Genomic DNA, 27350 nt, shown 5'->3' with positions numbered 1-27350 from the left:
ACAAATAAAATAAAAAAGTCAGTAAACAGTAACATCCGCCCGTTTACAGAGAAGATAAGCCGAAAGTAAATCTCTCGCCTTTTGTTCGTTTGTTTTCCTAATTTCGTGCGCCTATCTGCGGCGATGAATAAAATATGCGATCGCTTCTCGTAATGCGGGACCATCAGTCTGGCGCCACGGCAGCTTGCATTCTCCATGAGCTTCTAACTGCGTAGTGTACAGAATACCTGCTCTCAGGTGATGATAAGTACGACTCACTCCCATCTTGCGCTAGCAGGCCTACGACTGTCAAAGTTGCGCGCCAGTATTCCCATGACATTTCGATTCTTCGTTGAATCAGAATACATCAGGCATCTGGTATCACTACATCTTATAAAACAAAGTCCCCCGCCGCGTCTGTCTGTATGTATGTATGTTCGCGATAAACTCAAAAACTACTGAACGGATTTTCTTGCGGTTTTCACCTATCATAGAGTGATTCTTGAGGAAGGTTTTGGTGTATAATTCGTTGAGGTTTTTTATAACCCGTGCGAAGCCGGGACAGGTCCCTAGTTTCTTATAATATATACCGGATATTTCTTATTATAGACTAGTATTACAGTTTGCGCCGAACTACTCGATCATTCTTCCCTTACTTACAGTTGCCAGAAATATTTGCGAGTCCGTAACAGAATGGATGCAATATCTTGAAACACTTTTATAACACACCTGTGCCTTGTTCATGACTTTAAGTGTACAAAAGTGCTTATGATATCACAAGGATTTTCTTGTCTACTGGGAGTAAAATAATTATTGGTTTAAACAAAATGTATGGTGGTCGGCGTCAACGTTGAGTGTGCACGTTCGAAGTATGCGTTTCATTGCGTTCTACCTATATATTAGTCAATAGGAAAGGTATTACAGTTAAATAATATTAAATTAAAATTAGGCCCATGAAAATAAGACTTTCCGTCTGTTCCGCTTTCGTGATCTAAACGGGTTAGATGCCATTCAAAGCGTCCTACTGATTATCTATATAATAGCAAAGGGTTCGGAGGATTCAGAAAAGGTCATCACATATCTGATTCGACCTTTAAATTCTTAAGCCTATCCCAGCCTTTCAAGTGTCAATTCTTTTCTATCCTTAGAATCACGATCCGCGGAATAAAGTGTAGGAATAAGGAAATGTCTGGGCATGTTCCCATTAGTTCACGAGCGAGCGTAAATTTTGCTTGGTAACAAACCGTTGTATCTGGAGACCCGTGTCAACTACGTGATCGAAGTTCTCACTTGTACTGGTTCAGCTGATCCTTCGTCTTGCCAGTGCTTGGTACGCTGTTAGAATGACACCCGGCTGGCTTGACTTGCTCCGGAATAGCTCAGCGACTGGAGACATTTTTCTGCCTGTTGCCTCGTGACGCTAATGATGCAGGCAAATTTTATAGAACAGACTAGAGTTTCCGCGCTGTCTTGTCGCTACGTCGTTATAGGTGAGTGCTATAACTTAGAATTTTCAGAAAATGATTTCGTGTTTTATAGATATGATGTGCTCAGTTCTGTCTTTTGATAATACATACCTATGTGTATGATACCTAGGTACAGAGTGTGTACTGTGGTCGTAGGTTTTTACGTAGCAAATTACATTTATATTCAAGATGACGCTAAATCATCCAATTACTTACTCATAAATTTTAGCCATACTAACACATTTACCTTATTTTACTTTACGCTGTCATGTATGCAAGTACGCGTCCTTAATCAAATATCTAAGATTATAATAACGAGGTATAAGGCATTAGCATAACTAACGTGTCAATGTTTGCCATGTAAGAGTCACGAGCGATTCGCGTCGCCTAACTAACACATGTATTGCCTAATGTGAACCAGCTATGAGACTGATGATATCAGGCAGACAATTTAGACAGTTTCACTGGTGATCATTGGACTGGTAGTTGGTTTCCTTAACATAACTTGTGTAAACTCCATTCTTGAAATCGCGCTTGACATATGGAGAAAATTCTAGGGGGTTTGTGCCTCATCCGACAGTTGCCTCGGCTATATTGCATGTTCACATTATTGTGCATGGGCCTTAAATAATGCGTCTTCTATTCATGGTAAGAGAACCCAAGGCTCGCTTTCCCATGGCCATTTCATAAGTTGTCGATTTTTAAATTGTTCCCAATCATCATTCGTGCCAATGAGCTAATATGAACATTACCAATGGGAAAAATGATATAATACTTATCCATTATTTTCTATTAGCTTTCCAGCAAAGTAAAGCATCTTAAGAAGCTTCCTTAACTCTTAGTTCATCTTTTCATTGGAAATACCACTCGCTTAACGTGCATACCTATTCTTGGAATACTGAAGTTGAATAGACCCTGATGGGTTCCTTTTTTCTAGGAACGCTCAGAAAGGATGAAAAGCCAGGCGTAGCGATTCTAAAAATTACATAATTACACAGTTACAGTTGCAGTTGCAGTTTTTAGGGTTCCGTACCCAAAGGGTAAAACGGGACCCTATTACTAAGACTTCGCTGTCCGTCCGTCCGTCCGTCCGTCCGTCCGTCCGTCCGTCTGTCACCAGGCTGTATCTCACGAACCGTGATAGCTAGACAGTTGAAATTTTCACAGATGATGTATTTCTGTTGCCGCTATAACAACAAATACTAAAAACAGAATAAAATAAAGATTTAAATGGGGCTCCCATACAACAAACGTGATTTTTGACCAAAGTTAAGCAACGTCGGGAGTGGTCAGTATTTGGATGGGTGACCGTTTTTTCTTTGCTTTTTTTTTTTTTTGCATTATGGTACGGAACCCTTCGTGCGCGAGTCCGACTCGCACTTGCCCGGTTTTTTTTACATAGTTATTACAAGGCGGATTCAATCAGAAAAGCATTAAGAAAGGAAAGCCAAGAAAAGACTAGACTGGTTTATCCAAGACGATGCGACAAGCGATCGAAATACTCCGCGTTATGATATGAGACGGCAGGTGTGACGGCATCGTTCCGGTTCGTTACCGTTCCACCAGGGACCTGCGAGGGAACTCCGTTCCTGTATTTTAGGATTCTCTAAACATAGCGTGTCACGAAGTTTTAGCTTTCTTCTATTTAGGTTCGAGATACCGGAGCGTGATGGCGAATGTTATGGAGACTAATAAAATATTCTTAAACGTCTTACTTACGGAATCTTAGATTTAAAATGTTTAAATCCATGACGTAATATGTGGAGAGACAACTGAATTTAATTGAGTGCCGTTTTAAAATACAATAGACACTTTATAATTTCATTAGACATATGACAATCACCATTGGTCTGTGCATTTTATTACGATCATCTCAATGACACTGCGAATAAAAAAGATTTCAAAAATGAAAGGTATATTCAAAAACTAAAGTGCTTATTAATCTTCGTTAAATTTTTAAATCCTATTTAAATATGCACTTTCCTTCCCAAGAAACCTCACAGGCACAGCCAGCATCAGCAACTTAGTTTAACAATTCAGTTTTAATTGGATCTATTCTAATCCTCTTGTACCTAAGTTAAATTATTCTTATTTAAAATAAAGGCATAATTAATAGACAGGATAACATTATACTTACGAATTAATTACCAATTACTAATAATTATTAAAATTATGATTCAATTTTTTAAGTCTATTCCCACTTTGCACCATTATTGGTTTACCCAGCAAACAGCACGGAGGCATCCAAACCAGATTAATAGCCAATCAGCCTAATACAACGCAGGTGATTGCTCACAATTCACTTCGATTACCATGCAGCCAGCCGCATTCACACTATGCCATTGTTCCAATTTAAGCCGCAAGGGAAAAAGCCCCGTATTTGCTTGGCACGGCTGTATATAAAAGCTATTCTGGCCTGTTCCATTTAAAGCATCAAAGGGCAATTAGGTTTTACATTCGGCGTCAGAGCCGCGCGCTCAATCTAACTTTAACCTCTAATACCGACCAGTCAAAGTGACTGACTCTGCGTTGCATACAGCTTTTTCGCCTGTCCTTTCCCGGTTCCAATTAAAACTTTCGAGCTGACTAACTCTTGATATTAATTGATAAATAAGTAGGTATCTGTTTACCGTTTCGCGGTGGATCAGCTCGGATGGAAAGACAACAAAGTCTCGCGGATCCGAGCAAAGTGATTTAAAGTTTCGATTAAGCCTCGATTCCCCGGTCATCTTCCGCGGAAGTTTCTGTTATCGCGGAGATGACAAGAGCGCTCAGGTTGGAGCAAAGTATTATTTTAAGGTAATTAAAACTTTCAGTCTCTAGGTACCTTTAGTAAGATGCTGGATTAGATCAACTAGTTGTATCTTTGCATGTCGTAATCGTAAGCAAGAGAGGTTCTGTTACACAGAAATAATCAGTTTAACTATGGCATAATATATAAAAAAAAGTAGGTAATATAGTTTTTGTAAAGTTTTCAAACTGGCGGAGCCTATGAACTCGCAATAAACACTTATCAACGTGTAAACAGGTCCCAAAGTGAAAATCAAGACCCGTATTGGCATAACTAAGCAGGCAATGTAGGAACAACACTGTCATAAAATAAACACTCCGTTCAGCTTCGTGACAATTCATTGTCTATTCTGGATTGCGTGTTTGTAAACCATTGACACTAAATAACATGATTGTAAATTTTTTCCAACGAAAATTGAATGAAATAGACGATTAAGGTAAGAATAGCCACTCATGCGTTCTTCAGTAAACATTTATTTTCTTAATTTTAAAACAAACGGTGAGGCGGTAGCTCTATTAGTGTTACTAGCAGACTAAGAGCTTGCCTCGAAAAATGGGAAGGTCAACTGTTAAGTGTGGCATACGGGGTAAACGTGGCTGGCCTTCACATCGGGCCCTAATTATACATTGATCAGATGATTAGTGTTTATTACAAGTTCATACATTTTGCTACTTGCGATTAGTTCGGGGTGGAGCGTGTCTGTTTTGTATGAAACACTATTACTTATCTTTAGTACATGTATAGTTAGCATCAAAAGTGTCGGATCAAACTACGCATGAAAACTATCAATCATTCTTAACGAAAAGAAATATGTCTCTTACCACCGGTTAAGGGCAACTTAACTTTTTAACAGACACATAGAGTGGTGCAACCCAAATATGCAGTTAGCGTTCGTTAGCGCCATTTTTAACCATGATCAGCACATCAAATGGGCATGGTGCAACCCGCCGTTTATGTAGAACAATTAGACTGTGACAGATACTGTTCAACGCGACCTGTTAAAGTACCTTTACCTATATATTTGGAACAGTATTCTCGGATGGCAGATACTTTTGGAGCGTTGTTTTATCTGCTACTATTTGCTGTACTGCTCAAACTAACAGTTTCATCTAAAAAGTAAACATAAACCACTCCCAGCATTTCGTTCCGCCCGGCCACTTATCCAATCGCGGCGATCATCGCCTCCAATATCGCAGATAACACGTTTCATGGCAAAAGGCGGTTACCCGAAAGTGGACCAGAGTCTTATTCAGAAGCTGGACTTCAACACCGATGTAATACTGATTCAATATGCATATAGATTGGTTGAGAGCCTGTAAGCACTATCTTTAGTATCACGTCAGCCACAAATAGCCACTGCTGGATACTCGTAGCTACAAGTCGTGCGTTGCCTTGTTCCAAAGGCTTGGCTATGTCGTCAGCCTATATTTAAGGACATTTTCACGGTTCATGTTCACCACTTAATACGTCTTTCTACCTTAGTGGCCATCAGTTGAATGCTAGCACCTTTTCAATTTCAATCATTTTTGGCTCTTTTATATACGAGCCAAATCTGAACATCATAGTATCTTCGGTGCTAAACAGGCATACCTCTACTATGTCCCACCCGTTAGTAGTTACGTAAAGGGTTGACCTTTCAACTTCACAGATGTCGTACAGGCATTGGCAAAAACCAATTAGAACATGTGCCCGTCTTAAAGAATCCCGTAGGCGCAGCCCCGCCAAAAAACCTAAGCTCGAAAGTTTTTTCTATAGCCGGTGCGTTTGCTATTTAGAGAAACTTCTTCTGAAACTGCACAGTGCGCGACTATAAGTTGCAATCAATATGTTTCCGATATAATTTTCGAACGTCAAATGCATTCAAGAATAAGGCCCCGAGCGGGCAGCGCCAAACCGAACTTGGCGTGAAATCAAGCCGTTACAGCCCCTGGGCTATTCTGAATTTTATGAAGAAAAGGAAATTTACGACTAACTACTCTTTTAAAACTGGAATTTGTGAGCGCAGTTTGCAAGTCTACTACCTGTAATATACTGCAGCGCGTAAATATTGTTTACATTTTGTAAGGGGATGCTCTATTTTCTTGTTTTAAACTTCAAACTTCAAAAGATGTTTATTCAAGCAAGTTTAAGCTTAAAATAACCACTTTTGACAAGTCATAAGTGTACAAATAAATTTTTATGATTTAGATTTCTTAAATAGGTGTAACAAGATATTATCTAGCTTGAATAGGCCAAGACATGTCTAAATAAGTAGGTAAGTAAGTAGCTTACATTCCCCGGAACATAATATATAAGCACAAAAAAGGTGATTTAGTAAATATTCAAAATAACGAAATATTTATAATTAGCTACACTAGGTCACCAGCCAGCAGTCAGGCAAATCAATGCAGAATAATGTATCTCAAGTCGTGAAACTGGAATTTTATCAGGCACGTTACAATTTTGTTCGAAATAAATGAAAATGTAACAGATATAATACGAAATGCTGTCACACGTTTTTTTTTCCAAGGGTACCGTAGAATATGATCAAAAAAGCTAATAGCTAATAATATTTTTTTTGCTTCAACAGTCAAACAAACAATCGACGTTATATTATGGTTACAATTTCCGCCTTGTTACAATGCAAGGGAAGCCAAAAGTCCTCTATTCTGAAAGTAATGACATGAAACTAGTTCACCGGCTAAAATGGCAACCCAACAAATCAGAAGCACGGGCATCCCATCAAGCCCCGACACGTGGCGGCGTCCGGCAAAAGAGACGGGCAATTATCGGCGCTGTCCGGCGTCCGGCACCGGCCAATTACGCCGGGCCCGGGGGGCCGCTGCTCATTAAAGGGAACAACCCGTTGACGGAAATGCGATCAAATTAACGGTGCCGCGCGGGCGCCGGACGGCAGATTACCTGGCCGCGTATTCCTGGAGACAAACGAGTCGAGGCTCACCCAACTTTGTACAATTATAACCTTGAGGTTTATACTAACTATGTGTAAACAGAGAGCGTAGTTATACTGGTTTGTCTAAGTATATTATGCTTGAAGTGATGGGAATAAGCGTGGGCTGTCGCTGTGAGCTGTGACCAATTACTGGAAACAGATACCGGTTATATCGAGATTTGCTGTATAAGAGATATAGCCTGCTGTGATTAGGTTGTGCAGTCGTTGTAGGCTGGAACGTAATAATTCAATATGACGGCCTGTTTGTAAATATTTAGAGTATATTTTAACCTGAGCAAAAATAGAGCCATTTAAATATTTTATACCGAACTGGACTAATTACACCTTCCTATAAGAATAAAATACTAAAAAAATCCATATAAATTGTTCTGTGAGTTTTTCCGAAGTGTAATAGCATTTTACGTATAATATGTTATGATATATTGCAAACATACAACGGCGTCAATACGTCACCTAAAAATGCGTTACGTGTGACGATCTAGTACTGAAACGTTTAAATATTCTTGGCGAATAAATATTTATTTTCATGCATTCTTCAAGTAATTCACAGTGCATTATAAATATTATAATCAAAGATTAGTAGATCCAACAAACTAGGCAACCCACATATCAGCGTCTCATATTTCACCGGAGTTATGTTGGATCAAGTTCCAACTATAAGACAAACTAGGTACCCATAGTCAAAAGCCGTTTCAGAACACCGCGCTTAATATTTAGAATTAATTTTGCCTACAACGCCTGCACCTGTTTTCGCCGGTTCATTCAGCTGCAAATTTCCCGAACCATAATTCTCGACAACACAAGATGAAGGCGACGACGTTCGCAATTTATTAAAAGCGCGAATTCGCGCACCTGAGGCTTCATTCAAATTGCCTGCAACACTCGGGCGAATCGAAACCTGACGCAAACCAGTATTAAGCGCACTATTACTACCTACTATTTATACGGCGCTAGAAGTCACTTTACGCTGGTTTTCTTAAAAATAGGACTCGTTTACGCGCGTGCTAAGCGATAGGAACAGCTTGGAGTATCGACTCTGGAGCTTCAGCCTATATGTGCGTAGATATAGCGGTGACATTTGCCTGCACTATCACCTTGAGTGTAGCAATGGCAGCGATTAGCATTTGCATGGCATTTGTGTAAGGTCAGCGTCTACACGCACTTTTGTAGGCGATAATGATTTGTTAGCGGAAATGGAAGTCGCGCTTGACCTGGATATACGAATAAAAGAAATAATGCAGCGGTTTTTTGTGAAATGTTTCGTTTTTAATGTCGCGGTTTCAGTCGAGTTGGGGTCAACTCATATTTCCTTATATTATGTTTTGCTATAACAGTTCGGGCAAGATCGCCGAAAACCTAAGAATGACGCCAACATTCTCATCATTTACAGTTGTAGAATATTCTGTCATGTCTTCTGTTATACCTTTATAGTTATTAGAGGTTGTGTTGTTGTTGTAGAAATCTTTAACAACAATAGGTACAAGTACATATATTATGTTGGTTTTGACGAATTGTCATGTACTCGTATAACGAGAAACCTACTAACTTATACCTTAAATGGTGGCACCAAACAATCAATTTAATTGTACAGTTCCAATGGTACCTACATTATACCGCGAGCTACGAAACGTAATTAGCTCGCCTCATCAATTCGTGATTAAGCATCCTTCCCGTGAGGCCACACGATTACGGCCCCTGTCACCAAAGGGCGAGGACCATAATCGTGTACACGAGGCGACTAAGTAGGTAATTTCCTTGAACAGCGGGGTTGGCTGCCTAACACTGTTGGGGTTTACGCAAATCTCTTGTTTTACAATGTATTGCGAGTTAAATAGAGAACCAATTGCCGTCTTGAAGGGATTCAATACCAATTGAAGAGAAAATCAAGCAATCAAAAGGTTTCAATACCTATTGTAACAAGATTCAGTAGATTTCGTGTCGGACCCCAGTACTTGGAATCCTATCAAATAGGCTTGGGCTAGAACTAGCCTAAAACTCCTATTAAGTCGATTAACCACCAAGTTCCAAGATTAGATTGAATAACTTCAAGCAATCTATCTAGAACACAACCTTGTGAGTTACTTAGCTTTGCCCCGAGGAATTTTGGAAAGGAATTTCTCCAGGAATTTTTTGCCGTTTGATCACACTACCAGGCCTAGTTAGTAGTCTACTAGTGGCTCTGTGAGCTGTGTTTGCGAGAATAGCTTAAAACTAAATAAATGTCTGACACCGCCATTTTCAAACAATTAAAAAACTGAATCGACAAAAAAAAAACGATTTAACCATCGAACCTGCTCACAAAATCACGAGAATCGGTTGAGAATTGCGACACGTAGAGGAAAACATCCGGACATAATAAAGCATTCTTACCCAAGCTGAAACGTAGACCTTCGCTAACGCTCAATTAGATACAAAATAGTCTAAAAATATTTCATTTTAATATCACGACCACGACATATAGAGTCACAGTCTTTTTCTATTTTGCATAACATTACCTATATGTATTTCTCATATCCTTCCAAAAGTAATAAAGTCAGTATGTTCGCAACAATTTTCATTGAAAGTTGCTAAACTCCACGTCCAGGCTCGCAAAATGTTATCTTCCTTTAGAAGTTAGGAGTCCGTTCGGGGCGGCTGCGTGTGTAGCATGTTTAATTACGAGTATGTCGTTTTATTCAACTTCTAGCCATTTAGGGCCTGATTCGGATTTTGAAATAGACATCTATTAGACATATTTTAGACATCACCAAGATACGATAAAGATATGTTTAAGATCTAACCTGTCAAATTTGACATTTGCGCGATTCTGGAGATACTGTTGTACGATTTCCACAGGATATGACTTAGATATCCAATTCACATCTAATAGATATCTTACTCTGTCTAACGTAAAAGTGACATTGGTTGCCCGAATTGCGCTGCAAAAGAGAACTAGTTGATATCTAAACTATAACGTATCTAGTACGTGTCGTCTCTTGTGAATATCTTGAAGTTCGAATACGGCAGTTAGTATTTGTTTACTTACTTACGGCCCAATTCGAACTTTTAGATACGTCAATTAATAGATATAGAAAGAAACGATATGGATTAGATATGTCAGTGTCAAATGTGACGTTTCTTCAAACAAACACGCCACTTTTGACACTGACACATCTAATCCATATCGTATCTAGATCTATTAATTGACGTACCTATCTTAAAGTTCGAATCGGGCGACTAGCTTAAAGTTCATGGAAATGATATTCAATATAATTAATACCGAGTAGCGAGTATCTAAAGTATATTAAAAGATCAGCTTTTTAAAATGTATTATTTATCAAACTTTTAAAATATTTTGCGTGAATGTAAAATCAGCGCCATTGATAGCCGACATGTGAATTGATGTCACTTGCACTATTGAATTTATGTATTAATTACTAGTTTGTCCGAGAATTGGTGTCATAGTAAAAATCTCGCAATATGCAGGTATATAATATCAAATTAGCAACCTTGGGATAGCTCAACTTTTTTAAACTTTTCCTTCATGTTAAAGAAGAGCTCCCCACTGAAGTATCGTTTAAATTTGCTAATCTTTTGGTATTTCTAAATCTACTAGAAAGCTTCTCTTCTAAAGGCAAGAGAAGTCAGACGTTTTTTTATTGGCTATTGTTTAGTGCCCCACTACTAGGTTTTGAGAAAAGACCCCCCCCCCCCCCCCCCCCTTTCTTACGCCATTAATAACGGTTTGGTGTATGCTTCCTCCAGTTGCTGCAAAATACGCCATCTTTTTTGGTCTGCCTCTACCTCGGCTAAACTCCAGTGTCCATTGAGTAGCCAATTTAGCCCACCGATCCGGGTGAACGTCAAACATAGATATACGAGTCACGCTGAAATACTGAGAAAGAAGGCTAGCAGCAATATCTATCCCACACATCTAACAACTTTTGCTTGAAGTCAGCACTATTGTGATAAGGGTCCACTCCATCCATCCACGCACGACTTGACACGTCCCGCTGATTAAATTAATAAACGGTTTCATCAGCACTAATGAAAATCGAGCGTCTAAGAGCAACATTGATTGAACATTCCTGAAGTTTCTGCCATCGATCACGGCTCAAACTGATTTGATATCAGCATAGACATTATGTTTAATAGATGTTGCACTTGTGGTTACTAAGTTTAGTGTGTAAATCAAGCGTGTACCTTTATACCAGCTACAGCGATCCCTACAAAACGATGGACTGTATTCAAAGTATACAAAATCCGTCCTTAACAAAAAGTAATAACTCTAAATAAGGTTGAAGGTTAAGTTAATATTCTTGTCGCGTTATCACGGAAAAGTTTGGCTTAGATTAGGTGATAACATCAGACCATTAAGAGGGGCTAACACAAAATTGTAGTTTTATATAATGAAAACACGTTTTAATCCAGGGAAAATACCACGAAAAAAATTACCAACCAAAACTTTTAAAATTAGCTGGATAAAAAAAATTCGAAAGCAGTATGATTTTAGTATTAAATAGCTCGTGATATAAGAATTAGACGAGCAAAATTTTTAATCGGAAATACAAAAGGTAAAACCCGACGGCCATATCTTCTGTCGCTAGTTTCGCGCGGCGCGCCACATCTTTTGTTTCCTTCCTGGCTTTATGACTCTTAAGTAGGATTTTTCGGGATAGCTACATGGACATATCAATAAATTCAAAAGTATTCGGTAGTTCAGGTATTAACGAGTCCTATTTAACTATTTACTTAGATAAATTAATAAATATAGGGTCAAAGACAATCAGCACGGATAAAACACGTCCCCCGTGCGCTAAAAAAATGTATTTGACTACAAACGCTTGGAAGCTGCTGCCACTTCCCACTTCGCATCGATGGCACTCAAAACAAGCGCGTTAGCGTGCTCTAGGTACTCCAACACCAATCCGTCCAATAAACTTGGAATACCTTCACCGGATTCTATGGAGTTTAAACGATGCGCTTCGTCACGTTAATCGACAATTCCAGTGAATGTTTGTTCGGGAAAACATTTTATTACGCACTTGTGTTCATAATTCGTTCTTTATATGGTTTCATCATCATCATCATCATCATCCTGCCCTATTCCCAACTTTATTTGGGGTCAGGCCTTCTTGTGCGTCTGCGCCAGGACAATCTGTCCCGTGTTGTGTTGTGTTGTGTTCTTTATATGGTTTCTTCGTAATAATGTCGTATATGAATGTCAGATAGAGTCTGACTATTCATAGACGAGAGGTAAATCGATTCCTTGCCCGTGCTCGTTCTAAAGCTCCATGGAGCTTACGTACAAACAGTAACACTCCTAACTGTACACCGGTGGACCTTATTGCATAAGGCATAAGGTCCACCAATGTACCGTTAAAAGTGTGGGCGGTGCGTGGTACTAAGTATTATTTAATATAATACTAATGACGAAGGATTGATCTTAGAGCTGTACGGTTACCATCAGTTTCTCACTGACATAAACGCCGTCGAGAACGTAATTTACTTTCTATACATCCCGTTTGCACTAATATGCGAGTGCGAGCGGGATGTATAGAAAGTAAATTACGTTCTCGACGGCGTTTATGTCAGGGACAAACTGATGGTAACCGTACTGTTACGCACTGTCGACTTGTCGCCGGCGACTCAGTCGATGGCGACTGTAATTTTCTATAATTTCGATGGGCGTTTACGCGCTTAGTCGCCAGTCGCCCGAGCGACTCAACGACTTGCTACGTAGTGGCGACGCACAAGCGACTGCTGAGGACCTACCGCGAATCACGTTCGAGGTATTGCCTCTCCGTCGCTCTTGGAAATTCGTACGTCAGTGTGACAGGGAGACAACACGTTGAACGTGATTCGCGGTAGGCCCTCTGGTCGCCGGCGACACACGGGTTCAAATGGTAGCGTGCACACTGCGACCAATTTGTATCCGTCTCTCACTTGAACATAGTTGTGGAGAACACAACAGCGATGCTGTTTAGTGATGCTTGTGCTCGGCTTGGTCTCCTGGCCCTAGTTGCCTATGATTTGGTCGCCGAGAGACCAAGTCGCCGGCGACTAGTCAACAGTGCGCAACGGCTCTTAAGGAAACCTGACTAGTGATAATAGTAATTATTATCCCAAACACGTGTTACCTTTGTGTATAATTATGTTAAGTTTAAGCACGAGGCAATACCTGGTGTTGGAAATGTTTGATGTACGCGACATATATTATTAACATGCTTACTCATGGTACAAACAATTACATTATTAGGATTATAACTAACTACCTCCAGATCGGCCATTATAGTTATTATGTAATATGCCACACTATATTTATGTGTTGTGAACCTCGAAACAATTAGGTAAAGGAGCAATTACTTACTAACCTAATCATTTATTTAAAAGGAGACGAATTGTTATTGAAATTAGTAACTGCATCATTAAAAACTAAAAAAAACTACGTTTGAATTGGTGCAAAATACATACTTAGGCTAGCTCTTGTCTCTAGCGATGAGTCATTCTTATTGCATTCGACCTTACTCGTGATTATTCAAACAGGCCTATTCGGATTTCGAGATAATCACAAGATCTAGAGATCAACTAGATCTACATTAGATATCGACTAGTTGTGACTTGGATATCTAAGTCATAACTTGTCGAAATCGTTCAAGAGGACCTCCAGAATCGCGGAAACGTCAAATTTGACATATCTTTCTTACAAATATCTTTAAATTATACAATTATCGTAACTTGTTGAAGTCTAGTAGAAATCTAATTAATTTTCCGAATCGAGCCGAAAGTCAATATATATATTTTACAAACAGGGAAAAACTGAACCCACGTAGGTGCGTAATGTATGCAATGCATTATGAATATAAAACCTACGCAACGCTGACAAGTATATATTATGTTTCTAACCACACAAATTTCAGGGTTCAGATTTCATAATGCATTGCATACGTTGCGTTGCGTGGGCTCAGCTTGTCCCTATATTCTAATATATTCTAAATATATTCTAAATATTCACCAACATTTTCAGATAAATAACACCCACATCCAATTTACATCCTGATCAATTAACGCGATCGTAAAGCAGGCCTACGGAACGGAATGCAGTTCCTCGCGAGTTACTCTACATCTTGGGGAGTAATATATGGTTGCCAACTTGCCACAAATCGAATGTGTCGCTTGCTGGCGTTAGCTTTCTTGGCAAACTATTGGAACTAATGAGTTTTGGGAAACGATTTTAATTAACAGCTTAATGTGCCGATGAAATGAAATTTGAAGAAATTGGGCTAAAATTCATGCTCGTGAAATTTTTCTTGCTTTGCATTTTGTACCTACGTGCTATCGTCGCATTGTGCTGAGCACACTAAAAACGGTTCTGAATTCAGACAGGAATTATGATTGAGTTACTTAAAACCCAAACTAAAACAACAAAAACAAACAAAAATTATAGAATGGTTACTTTGTATTACGTACTCGTAAATGGGGTTTTAATTATAGAATTAATCACATGAATGAATGACTTTAATACCCTGACTAAAGAAAACGGCTGCTGACAGTGCTGACCTGAGTAGGATTTTTATAACAGGTTACAGTTTCGTATCCAGTGACAATATAATGTAGCCATACGATAAATAAATAGTTTAAAACACACATAAGCTTAAAAAAAATGCTATCCCTGTAAAATTGCTTGACAAATAACAATGGTTGCCTCTTACTGATTGAAATAGTATTTTGTCAAAGTAAAAAGGGTTTTGTGGTTTAACCCCATAAATCAGATTATAATGTGGAATATCGTTCATACGAGTCGGCAGAGACGTTGACATACTTCTGATATCTAGTTTCTACCAATTACGCGGGTGAATTGGTGTAAAGGAGATCCCTACCGCTGTAGGTGCGTGATATATTAAAGCTTCTCTCATTCGTTTTCGTGGAAATCAATGGGTGTCGTATAACACATTTATAAGAAGAATTTGTCCTCAATCTTGGATATAGTTCGCGATATCTAAGTAATCTGGCGCTTGTTTTGAAGACGTGCTATTTGAAACTATGAATAAATTACTGAGATATTATTTCTGCATGCATATAATTATGATAAAATTGATAAAAGTGCTTTTATTGCTTATCATCTTAAATTAGAAAGTCTAATGGATTTAAAGTTCCAGTTAGCAAAACCAGCTTCAGTCTGTGTGTACTTTAGCGATTTTAAAAACTTTGGTTTTGTAAGTAGGTATGCTATAGGTATTTTAATTAGGTATGTATCGCCGCTAACTTGATACAGGGTATACAACTTGATACGGCGTGGAGGTCGCGATGTACTCCCATGGCACTACTTTTGGCTCAAATCAGTGTGTTTTCAGTACCTACTTATTCTATTCATATTCATGTGGCTATAGATAAAGGAGGAGCATGACGAAACATGATATTAGATGGAAGACTTACCAACAACAGTGAGGTTGTATCTAAAGCTCGTGGTCTGCGTGTTCCTAAAGTCCACCCGACACCGATATACGCCCTCGTCCCGCCGTTTGACGTCGCGCACAAGGAGCGCGGCCGGCGGCGGCGAGGTGGCGAAGTGTGCGCGCGGCCCGAATACTTCTGGCGCTGACCAGTGACGCGCTTCGGAGAGCGGCTTGCCTCGCACGTCGAAACTGTGGACAAAATAATTAATTTAGTGATCTGAAGGATGCTAACCCGATATGTTGTTTCAAAGAAATATATAATGAAAAGTATATTTCCTGGTTGGACCTTCATGTCCAACTCAATAAAACACATATTATCATTACCATTGTCATAGATTTATGATAACTTATGGAGCTACGAGTAGAGAAGCTTTTCTGTATCTGTTTCCCCTACAATGCTGGCAAGTAGGTGAAATAGAGTAATTCTGCAAGTGCTGAGTATTTTTTGCTACCTAGCTCTTCAATTACCCTGCTAACGATGCCCTATTTAACTATTTACTTTAAAAGGTCGGCATCAGCATAATGCTTCTCGACTTCCAAGCAACTATAAACATCGGGACAAAAATTAATTTTAAGACAAGGGCGGGATATTTAAAGACCATTTTCATTTTTATATTCGTCTGAAAGCAATATTGAACAGGCTACCAAATAGGTCAGATTCACGGAACTCTGCGAAAACAAAACGTTCGCGTGCTCGCATCCGGATCCTCGTAGCATACCAAAAATAAATGAAGGCGGGATACACTGCAGCTGAAATATTTGTCAGCGGCAGCCGCAACCGCACGTCGCTCATTTGTTTCATATTTGATTTTACCCCAAAGGAATTACACGTTACGGAAGCGGTGTACTTTCGTTATGACTGTAATACAGATATTTAGCAATATGAATAATATACTTTTGTAACTTACTATCTTTGTATTGCGTACCATGAAAATGTAAAAAAATAAGTTGGTAAGACATAAATTCAATATGTCCTCGACAATTTTATATGTCTTCTCTTATTAGGGTTTGTTATTATATTACCATGAAATGGAAATCACTTTTTTGTTGTAACGCGTTTTCCCTAAGTAAAACTAGTTTTCCGTATCGCGTTAGTTTAAACGCGTTTTTACTGGTTTTCACAGACAAATATAATGTGTCACGCTAGTTGTAAGTGCGCGAAGCCGAACGAGTCAAGCGAGTTGAAGGGCTTGGTCCTGTTGATGATCCTCGAAACGGCTCGAAATATGTTTGTATAGCGACAATCGACTAAAATTAAGTAAGTAACCGGCTTAAACTCAAACCCTTTTTTCAGCAGTTGGATGAAAAGTGTCACTAACGACTCCGGTTGACGCAACATTTATCAATTTCTACAGCAACGATACCTATTAAATTGCATACGAACACATCCATCAAAAACCATAACACATCCTGTTTCAGTCACCCATTGATTCCAGCGTGACAAACTCGTCACTGAGCGCGACAATGCGACATGTCGAAACTTATTGGTGACGACAGTCACATTGTCAGGCCACACAAAGCCTAAGGCCGGGTTCATAATGTAGGGCTTGTTAATGCTAACAAGCATTGACAGCTATGCGTGAATGCTTGAAGGTTTGAACTATAGTTATTGTTTATTGTTTAAAACTGGCATGATATTCAGTCTACCATACGTTATACAAAGCTTTATGTTGTAATTGAGTTTTCTGTGCCCTAAAAATAAGAACATTAATTCATTCGTGATACAAATAACCAGAATTTTTATACTCCCGAAAACTACGTTTTCAAAAAACCCCAAAACACATCTGGAGAGCATCAGTAATTTTGATATTATCGAATCAATTTGTAGGCTTTTATATTGTTATCGCATCATCTTCGCTGGCTTGGTTCCCTCGAAAGGATGGGTGAAGATTGGGCAGCCAAAAGGGCCTACTTGTGTCGACCAACTGGACGCCGTCCTGTTGGTCATCCTAAATATCGTTGGGCAGATAGAGTGGAGGCAGAACTCCGTGAGCTCGACGTCGGCGAAAGCTGGCGTGATACCGCTCTAAACCGAGCAAAGTGGCGTCCTCTTGTGTTGAAGCCAAGACTCATATTGGGTCATCGTGCCAGCCAAATAAGTAAGTAATTTCCTTTATATTTATTTTTGGAATCGGTTAAAAACGCCAATTCATATTTATTCATCCTCTCCGCTACGATTTGAATCTAAAACTAAATCGAGCCGCCTTTTCGGGCGGGAGTCCACAATAGCCAATAACAATAATCCGTTATTCAGCCCCGGGTCGTATGAAAGCGAATAATATTGCGCAGCGCGACAATTCTGACTCCAATGCGATTCGAATGCTTTTATAGTGCTTTCTGTTCTAAGCTTGTTTTTTATCAGGCGTCGTAAAACGTACAAGCGATGGTTAATGCATTTATAATGAACTTTGGGTAGGTAAATCGTGAGTAAGTTAAATCTCGGATTTTTATACCACGTTTATAGGGCCCGCCTGATAGTAAGCGGTCACCGTAGCCTATGGATGCCTGCAATTCCAGAGATGTTACATGAATATTACCGACACTAAATAACCCTTCAAGTGGCAATGTCACATTTCAGTAGTTGGAATTAAAACTTTATATTAATTAGTCAAATTTTAAATTTAACTAAAGTAATCGACCACGAGCCGGCGGCCTGCCACTTGAAGGATAAGTTGCATTAATTTGCGAAAAAAATCTTAAGTTCTCCATCCGCGCTAGCCTAAAGTATGCATCGTCGGGACTATAAATCCTAGGTAGGTCTACACTGTAGGTGTAGAAGGTAACTAAATCGTTTATTGTTTCGCTATTATTTGTTATGTCACCATAACTTTCATTTAAAGCTGTTTACCAGTTTTGGCATTGAGTATTTAAGATAAATAATATACTTAATAATATAGAAATAATTTAATCGTCAACGAAAGCTTGTCGAATATAGCTCCAGATGCGCAGACTCAGCGATCTATCACCGCCCGCCGGGACCAAAGCTCCGTAATATTTTAAAAAGCAATGCCAATAAATTCCCCAAGTATTTTTCTATAAACATCTTAAATTTCTAAAATCCTTTTTAAGCGGATCGTCGGAAAATTTCCGTACCCGTAATCCTACTAAATCAATATAAAACATTAATTTTTAAAACTCTCAGCTAAAATTTAAACAAAAGACTTAGCTTTAAGTTTCCATTCGTCATTTCGTAAACCTTGATGAGAAGACGTAATAATACTATATTATAACACTGTGTCATAAAAGTGTGACATTTTTATCAGTATTTGATTTTATTTAGGTCAGTAAGGGAATTTCTTTTCTATTTTCAGCTGACGGGTTTGATGACAGCTATCGTTTGCCTCATGCCTATCGGAGCCGTAGAAAAACTGCGAACGACGGCCGAGTTGGGCAGATTGTTATTTGAGCGCGCGAATTGAGATGCCGGAGGCTAAGTTTTTACCAACGATCCGCAAACAAACGGGCCTTTTATCGCTCAATTTTAGTATGCCAGCTCAAATAGAAGTAATCTAATATAATACTGACACAAATATAAATTTATTTAATGTCAAATATTTGCGGGACTGCAACGCTTTAAAGCCGCGCTTGTTTTTGCGCAGGTAAATAAAGGAAGAAAGTCATTTCGCTCGCCGCGGCCGGCGGATTAAGCTGTAACCTCACATAACTAACCCGGAAAGCATGGGCCATGGTAATTTACTACTGCCGTTTGGTGTAATGCATGCGGGCATGTCTATTCATGAATCTTACAATCGGTTTTGTGCAGTTTGAAAATGGAAACCTCAAATACGTGGGCAGCTGATTTGTGTACAAGTACCTAATATGGCCATAATATGCATGTTTTTCTGAATGAAATAGTTTAGATATCAACTAGTTCTCTTTTGCAGCGCAATTCGGGCAACCAATGTCACTTTTACGTTGGATAGAGTATAATAATATCTATTAGATGTGAATTGGATCTCTAAGTCATATCCTGTGGAAATCGTTCAACAGTATCTCCAGAATCGCGCAAATGTCAAATTTGACAGGTTAGATCTTAAACATGTCGTTATCGTATCTTGGTGATGTCTAAAAGATGTCTATTTCAAAATACGAATCGGGCCCTACGCCTAGTTTGGGGTCGACGCCTGACGGATTTTCGCTTTATAGTAAAATTTCAGTAATGTTAAGTTAATTAAGACGTTAGTTGTTGTTACGACCGGTCTAGCCTAGTGGGTAGTGACCCTGCCTGTTAAGCCGATGGTCCTGGGTTCGAATCCCGGTAAGGGCATTTATTTGTGTGATGAACACAAATATTTGTTTCCTACGTATATAAGTATGCATTTATATATAAGTATGGATATCGTCGCCTAATGGCTACTCTACACCATGGGCCAACGCCGGCCACTCTAAGGGACGCAGCCATGCGGTAGAATGAGATAGCAACATCACTTGCTCCTTCTAACGCATAAATGCGTCCCTTGGAGTGGCCGGCGTTGGCCCATCGTGTAGAGGAGCCATAACACCCATAATATTACAAGCTTTGCTTTGTTTCGGGCTAAGGTGATCTGTGTAAGATGTCCCCTGATATTTATTTAATTATTTGTAAACATATTAGCTGGTGACCAAACGATTTGTATTTGATCTACTGACTCTGATCCTACTGACTGTGCCAATACATATCAAAATACGACTAGCATAGACTACCCTGAGGATCTCCACAAGGACCTATCATGTGCTATTCTTGTCCAACGGTTCTCTATAATCTTTAATAATCAGTACCTAGTACCTACACCTCGGTGTCGGACTTCACTTCACTTCACACAAAAACCTTTTATTCTATTCCTTTCACTAACACTTAAGCCTGGCAACTTTCTGCGCTATATCGTCGACCTTGATTCTCCTGCAAATTTAATTTCATAATTATGTAGATTATTTATTATAGGGTGATATAATGAAACTTATAAGTAGATATACTTACCTAACAACTATAAAACAATAATATACTTCACTTTGTTTTGAAGCTTTAGAGTACAAGGGCTTTGTAGTTAAAGGGTGTTGTAGATTTGGATAAGTCCAAGGCAAGGTTAGGGTCCGCGATGTTTGCCGTCCCCGGCTCAGCGAAGGGCCGCATTACAATAAACAAGGGTAAAATTAAGTGCCAGTGCCCTCCATAAATCAGGAGCCCACATGCCCTATGATTTTAATGTAATCGCTAGGAACGTTCAAAAGCCACGGGCATAAAAGAAGCGAACACGACTGCATAGCCATAAAGGAGATTACGCCAGAAAAAATTATAGAGGCGTACCGTTTTTTTTTCAGTCATCGGGAAGGCACCGCTTTTATTTTTATGCAGATTAGCTTTTTCATTTTAATGTCGAGTGACATTGTTTTACTGAGCGAGCACGTGCGCGGATAAAGAATTATTCTTTACGAGTACAACTACAACGTATAATGGGAATAGTCATTACTTTTGCGGATACGAGCGCGTTCTTGCGGGGATTCGCGGGAATAAAAATGCGCATGTTACGGCGGCCTGTTGTTGCCTACATACTGAATGCAAGCAAGTGCTCGAATCGAATGTCGAAGTCTCCAGTGCTAAACAAGTGTAATGTCGATATGCCAGTGCTTGAATAAGCTTGAATTATTTTTAGGGTTTCGTACCTCAAAAGGAAAAAAACGAAATCCTTATAGGATCACTCGTGCGTCTGTCTGTGTGTCTGTCCGACCATTCTCGCTTCTTTATCTCCGAAACTACTGGGTCTAAAATTTTGAAAAGAAATACACAGAATAGTTCTTTACCTATAGATGAAAGAAAAACCTATAAGAAATGTACAGCCAAGCGTGAGTCGGACTTAATTACTTAGTTTTTAATCCGACCCCTACGCACCTACGGGTTTTTTAAAGACATTTCATTTACGTTCCACATAAAAAACTACATTGTTTAAAATTGAGTAATGTACGGAACCCTTGGAACGCAAGTCCGACTCGCACTTGACCGGTTTTTTATTTTATTAATTTATCAGACATGAAACATCATCCTCAATGGGGCATTTATTCCACAGGCGGAGAGTGGCAGGAAATTGGTTTTAATCCGCGAAAAAGTACTTGATCATGTAGGTTCTAGGGTGTGGTGACTATGTTGTGCTGATTTGTTCGAGAGCTATACTCGCTCACGATAACGTAATTAGTAAGAGTCACGTTGCCTGTTGTGGCCTGGTGCCGAACAGACATCGGCCATTATCGTTGACTCACGCAACCATAATGGAACTATAAAAGCAATTAATACCTTTTGTGTTTTAACGTCCGGGGTGTATTCTCGATATGCCTTGTTAAAATGGTATTGAAAACGTATTTTTCATATGATGCTCCTAATATGTGCGAGCGCAAAGTAATGATGTTATATTGATATTGCTGTTGAATTGTTGTTTCTGAATTTGGCTCCTGATGATCCCTTTAATTAACATCATTTATAACAAAAACATTGAATCTGAAAATGCATAATTACAGTAATGGATTATTGTTACCTACATACATTGAATGTAGCGCTGAATACAAACGATTTAATCGATTTTTACTATATATTCTTTATTCGTTAAATAGGCAGAAGTTCTTCTAATTTTTAGTAAAGCTATTGATAAAACCTTGTATTGAATTAAATAAATGATATTAATACACCTGGCTGCTTCATTCGCGTCGTATTATTTCTAAAAATATAACTCAATATTACCGAGTGTAATTCCCGCGTGGTGCCTTCACTTCGCGAGCATATTAGAGTCGCCTTCGTCACACTATTCTTGCACGAATTATTCCCAACGGGCACCCACAATGTTTACCCAAAGAAAAGAAAGAAAATACCTCTAGGAAAGCCGTATTTCAAATTCCAAGACTCGGTACCCTAAAACTCATCTCGCAATTATAGATTTATCAAAAAAGTTCCCTCGAAACTTTCCGTCTGAAATTATAAAAAAATACGTTTTCCCTCGAATAATTCAGGTAGCCGAGAGGGAATAACTCGGCCCACGCCTCCGGATTTTAACAAAAGAAAAATCTAATTACTGTGTTGAGAGCGCTCTTCATTATAAAGTTTTTGAGTAATGTGATCTTAATTAGCGCCTGCCGTCGCTTCTGCCGATGTATATGCGGATTTGAGCGAGAAATCCACTTTTTAAAATTATTGCAAACTTTGTATCGCACGAATTTTGGTCCAAATTCAATTTCGTTAGGTAACAGTTTAATTTTGTTAATGCGTTGTTTTTTTAAAGCGAACTTGCGATAACTCTGACTGGTTTCGACATTTTAATTATTCTCTGAAACAGTAAAACGTTGCATACAGAGGTTTCTGCGTTTTTAACCGACTTAAATGCAAGCTACATTTTTGTACATCAATTCCATTCATAATGTGTCCATGCAATTTTGCAGCTCGCTGTACATGTAATACCTATTGTGTTTACTTTCCAATGACTTTAGACTTTCACTTAACGACAATTGTTCAGCCATCACCATTTTAACCTACCTACCTTGACTACTTGACTAGGTAGGGGTCCCTTGTTCGATATTGATACACTTCCTGATTGATAATTCCTATTTCAGAACTTAATCATAATGTACTTGTGAATCAAGCACGAATTATTTCACCATTATATATATTATTACTGTTTGTTTACATCGTTAAACATTTTCGTTTGGCTCAATCCGTAAAAGTTTTTTCACCAAATATTTGTTTATCCTAGCTCGAGGTGCGAGTGTAAAATTGTTTAGTAGTTGAATGTAAGACGTCGTATCGTGAGTGATCTGCCCGAGGCGGGACATTAGCGGTGATGGAGCGGCGACGCGTGACTCGAGCATCGACTCTAGAGGACAAGCGACAGCGAAGCATATATATGTATATAATATATATAATATACTCGTATATAAGTATAGTATAAAGAAACGGCATTTTGGTGGGCGAAATATCTAATTTGCATATGTCTTTTCTAAATCATTGGTACCTCTTTAAGTAATTCAGTGTGTTGAATTGCTTGATCAAAATTCTAGAGGTATAAATATCACTGGACTTAGTTTTTCAGACCTAAGTTCAGCTGTGGTTTACACCGCTCCCGCTCGCAACTCTTGCCCGCATCATATTTTTTACAGGATCCGTGTTGTTTTATTTCCCCCGGAGGCCTGGGTCTCATCCCGTATTCCGGCCGCCGCTCGCCGTCACTCGCAAAACGACGATCCACTCCGAGCCCCTTTGTCAATTTGCCGCTCACCCCTTCTTCGTGCGGCAACTAGCCGCGTAGCCGCAAGCAACGTCGCGACGACGTGACGTCACGATCGCGTCAAATCATGCGTGACACGTTGCCACTTCAAGGCGCGCGGTAACGCCTGACGTGCTGTCAGCTGTAGGTATTACTCTTATTGAATAGCAAACTTTTCATCTCACTTCTTCGTAACGGAAAATAATTCTTACACTTGCGCCAGTTTACGGTGCGCGTGGTTCTTTTCTCTATCTACAAATAGCTTACAGGTGAAAAGGAAAGTTTTGTGAAGGGTTGGTAAATAAAAGTCAATACTTCGAAAAGAATAAAGTTTTAACGAAACCTCACTGTGGAACTTAGGTTCTAGTAAATTTCTCGTCACGTACAGAGAAACATAAGTTCCTATTTAAAGGAGGTCGAGCGCTCGTCATGTTTACGATTGGTGTCTCTCACTTTTCTCTGATATATCGGAATGTAGGAAAACTCGCTTTGAAAAAGCCAGCTTTCAAACACGAGGCTCAAAGGAATTTAAACATACCTACCGAAGCTGCCGAGCGCCGATTATCTTGAGCCCCTAAAATGGAGTTGATAGACATTTATGTAATGGACTATACATTTTAATGTATTTTCCGAAGCCATATTGTACTCGATGTCTCTATAGACTGAAATAGATTGGATAACGTTGTGCCTTGTTACCGTAATGTTTTGTTTTATCTTACGGAGTTGAGTGCCGGCCAACGACTTATCTCGGCTCGTAGGTTTTTGCGCGAGCAGATGCGCTATCGTTGGATTGCTGGAAACCATTCGCGATAAATCTTTATCAAGATTCATTTATGCAATCATCCCTGAGCGAGTGATAACGGTTGTTTGGTAAACATTTTGAAAACACGTTATCTCTTCACGTGCTAATTAAAGTGTCCATCATTTTGTAAATGGATGGAGTGAATAAATACGCCCGCTTATCGACAAGCAAAATAATGTTCAAAGCAATTTGTTTCATATCACTGTCAGCGGCAAGCACACGCGCGACAGTTAACAATACGCTTAAAATTGAATTGAATTATGAAATCAAATACCTTTAACAGGAGAGGATATGTGGGCTGGCCTTCCGTGCGTAAAAATACTTACTTTGATATTAAGATATGTTCTCCACAGCTTCCTACTCTATACTTCGTTTTTTAAGCATTAGAAAAAAAGTACATAATCTTGTTGACGTGTCTTTTTATTGAAAATTATTGAAAACCGCTTTTTAAAAATAAGTTTACCTATATGAAAAAAAATAAGAATGTAAATGATCGTTTATGATAAAAATTGTCAATATTTGCTGTGCCTTATTTTACAAAAATGAAGTATAGAATTAAATATTTACACAGATAAAATTTCAGAAAACTACAACACTACACTACGGCAGCAATTTTTATTTTCCGAAAACGTGTGCCTATTTAACAACGTTGCGTAAATTAGTAATTGGTCCTAAGGAATCTCGAATTCCGACGGCGTGATATGCCACGCATTATTTCATTTAACTTTTTCAAACTCTTTTCCACTACCTACACTTTCGAGTAAGAATTACGACTGTGCGTCTCCGAAATAGGAATCCGATGTTCGCACATGCATGCTTTGTCTCTCTTGTTTTTGTTCAAACAACATTTTAATAATTTACCTTCATTTCTTCTCATATTGCAGAGCCCACCAAAAGATATACATCTGTATTCCTAAACTAAAACATTGTAGAGTAAACAGTCACGAAAACCTCAAAATCGAGGTTTAAATAAAAAAGGCGCCGGCACCTACCAGCACGTATTAACGGTGGGAACGAAACCATATAATATATACTTATCGACGCCCCTATACGAGTCAGAAAACACCTCCTGTCAAAACAAGAGGGAAACTTCGTTCTTCGCGTGACTGTACTTCATTTTCATATTTGTTTATCAAATATGGAAGGGAGCGACACTGGTAGTTAGGGCGAAGGTATTCTAGTTGAATTGCAAATTTAAACATGACGCCTGTTCATCCCTGCCGAGGCCTTCCCTGGCGGCTCCTTAACCGAGTGTCGCGAATATACGACTGACATCCGACGCAAACACCTAAGGCTTTATTTTACCTCGCGTTTGTTTTTAGAAATTCACCGGCATTTGCTTCTTTTTGTCGTGTCCCAGCGTTGCGAGTTTTGCGTGAATGAAACGAATACGTTTCGTTTTATTAAGAAACGGTTTTTTTAATAACGGGTTGCTTCATGTAAGGTGCTAGTTTATGATAGTCATATAAAATTATATTCATATGCCATTTTAATGAGCCAAAATTCAGATTTTTCGTATGAACCAACACTTCCAAATAAATTTCAGTTCTTCATGACAGTTCTTAACAACAAATCCTCAGATTCTTTAATAGATTCGTCTTGCAAATCACAATGAGGTCGCCGCAACTCAAACAGACGCTGTAAAGAAGGAATTAGGTGGGTAACTGGGTATACCCATTGAGTTATCGTGGGGTTACAAAATTGTTGACTGTAAAAGGCTCTATGAATCCGCTTTTACAAAAACACAATAATTTTAACGGAAACCGTTATGAGAAATCGTTACCGAAAATAACGTTCAGCTCTTGTTTCTCCTTCTAGAGAATCCCGAGGAATACTTCAAATTTGCAATTCACTTTAGATGATAATAGCTATGAGCTTATCGCCGGGCGAAAGAGTTTCTCTTCCAATAATATTGAATGTTTAAAGGGGCGCCGTTGTTATTGCTGTTTAATCTCGGCGAGCCGGCTTCGCTCGATTGGTATAGCAGTCGATATTGCGATAGTTTAGATATTTGAACATCTACCTGTATTCTGATTGAATTCGAAATTCAAATATTTGTATGCCTTTTGCGGATTTACTTCACTAAAAAACCGGGTCTTGAGATAAAGCCTGCTGACAGACTGACGGACAGCGGAGATATAGTAAGTATAATACGCCCCCGTTTTCATTGAGAAAAACTTGTTTGATGCTTTTGTAAAAATATAAAAACGATAAAACATCGATAAAAAATCGAATTACTTACTCCTACTTATACATATATAAGACGAGCTACATGCATTGCCTATTACTACATGAAACGTCACATTTAACAAACTTAAGTGTCTCGACGAAATGGCTTTTTTGACGTTTTTTGAAGCAATGCAGTCAGCAGCAGCAGCTGGTTTAATTTCATGGCAACGTTGTTGAAAAGGAATCTGTAAATTAAAATTCAGCTGGAATTATTAATTAACGCTAATAACTTTCATATGACCTTAATTAACCGTCACCTTCAAAATAGTTACTTTCCCTTACATTAACCGAATTAATTACCGAACACTAGAAATAAACAAGACACGTGTAGTTACTATAAAATTAATCTACACGTTTCCACGTGGAGCCGTATCTATTTAAAAATTACAAATATTAGCCTTGAAGATGAAAACATATCAATTAAATGTAATTACAGAGAAGACAATATAAATGGGCGTTAAGTTTTATTATTAATT

The 27350-nt window shown here is 38.8% G+C and overlaps 1 protein-coding gene across 1 annotated transcript in view; it reads right to left on the bottom strand.

Annotated features, from left to right (window-relative positions):
• The window catches only part of LOC134790436 (nephrin), a 639608-nt gene that overhangs the window by 231705 nt on the left and 380553 nt on the right, over positions 1-27350 (bottom strand). The window contains exon 4 of the mRNA XM_063761218.1: positions 15605-15813. Coding sequence (XP_063617288.1) covers positions 15605-15813 — 209 coding nt within the window. The remainder of the gene's footprint in view (positions 1-15604; positions 15814-27350) is intronic.

The sequence above is a fragment of the Cydia splendana genome, chromosome 5, assembly GCF_910591565.1.
Source record: "Cydia splendana chromosome 5, ilCydSple1.2, whole genome shotgun sequence".
Taxonomy (NCBI): Eukaryota; Metazoa; Arthropoda; class Insecta; order Lepidoptera; family Tortricidae; genus Cydia; species Cydia splendana.
This window is presented reverse-complemented; position numbering and strand designations above follow the sequence as displayed.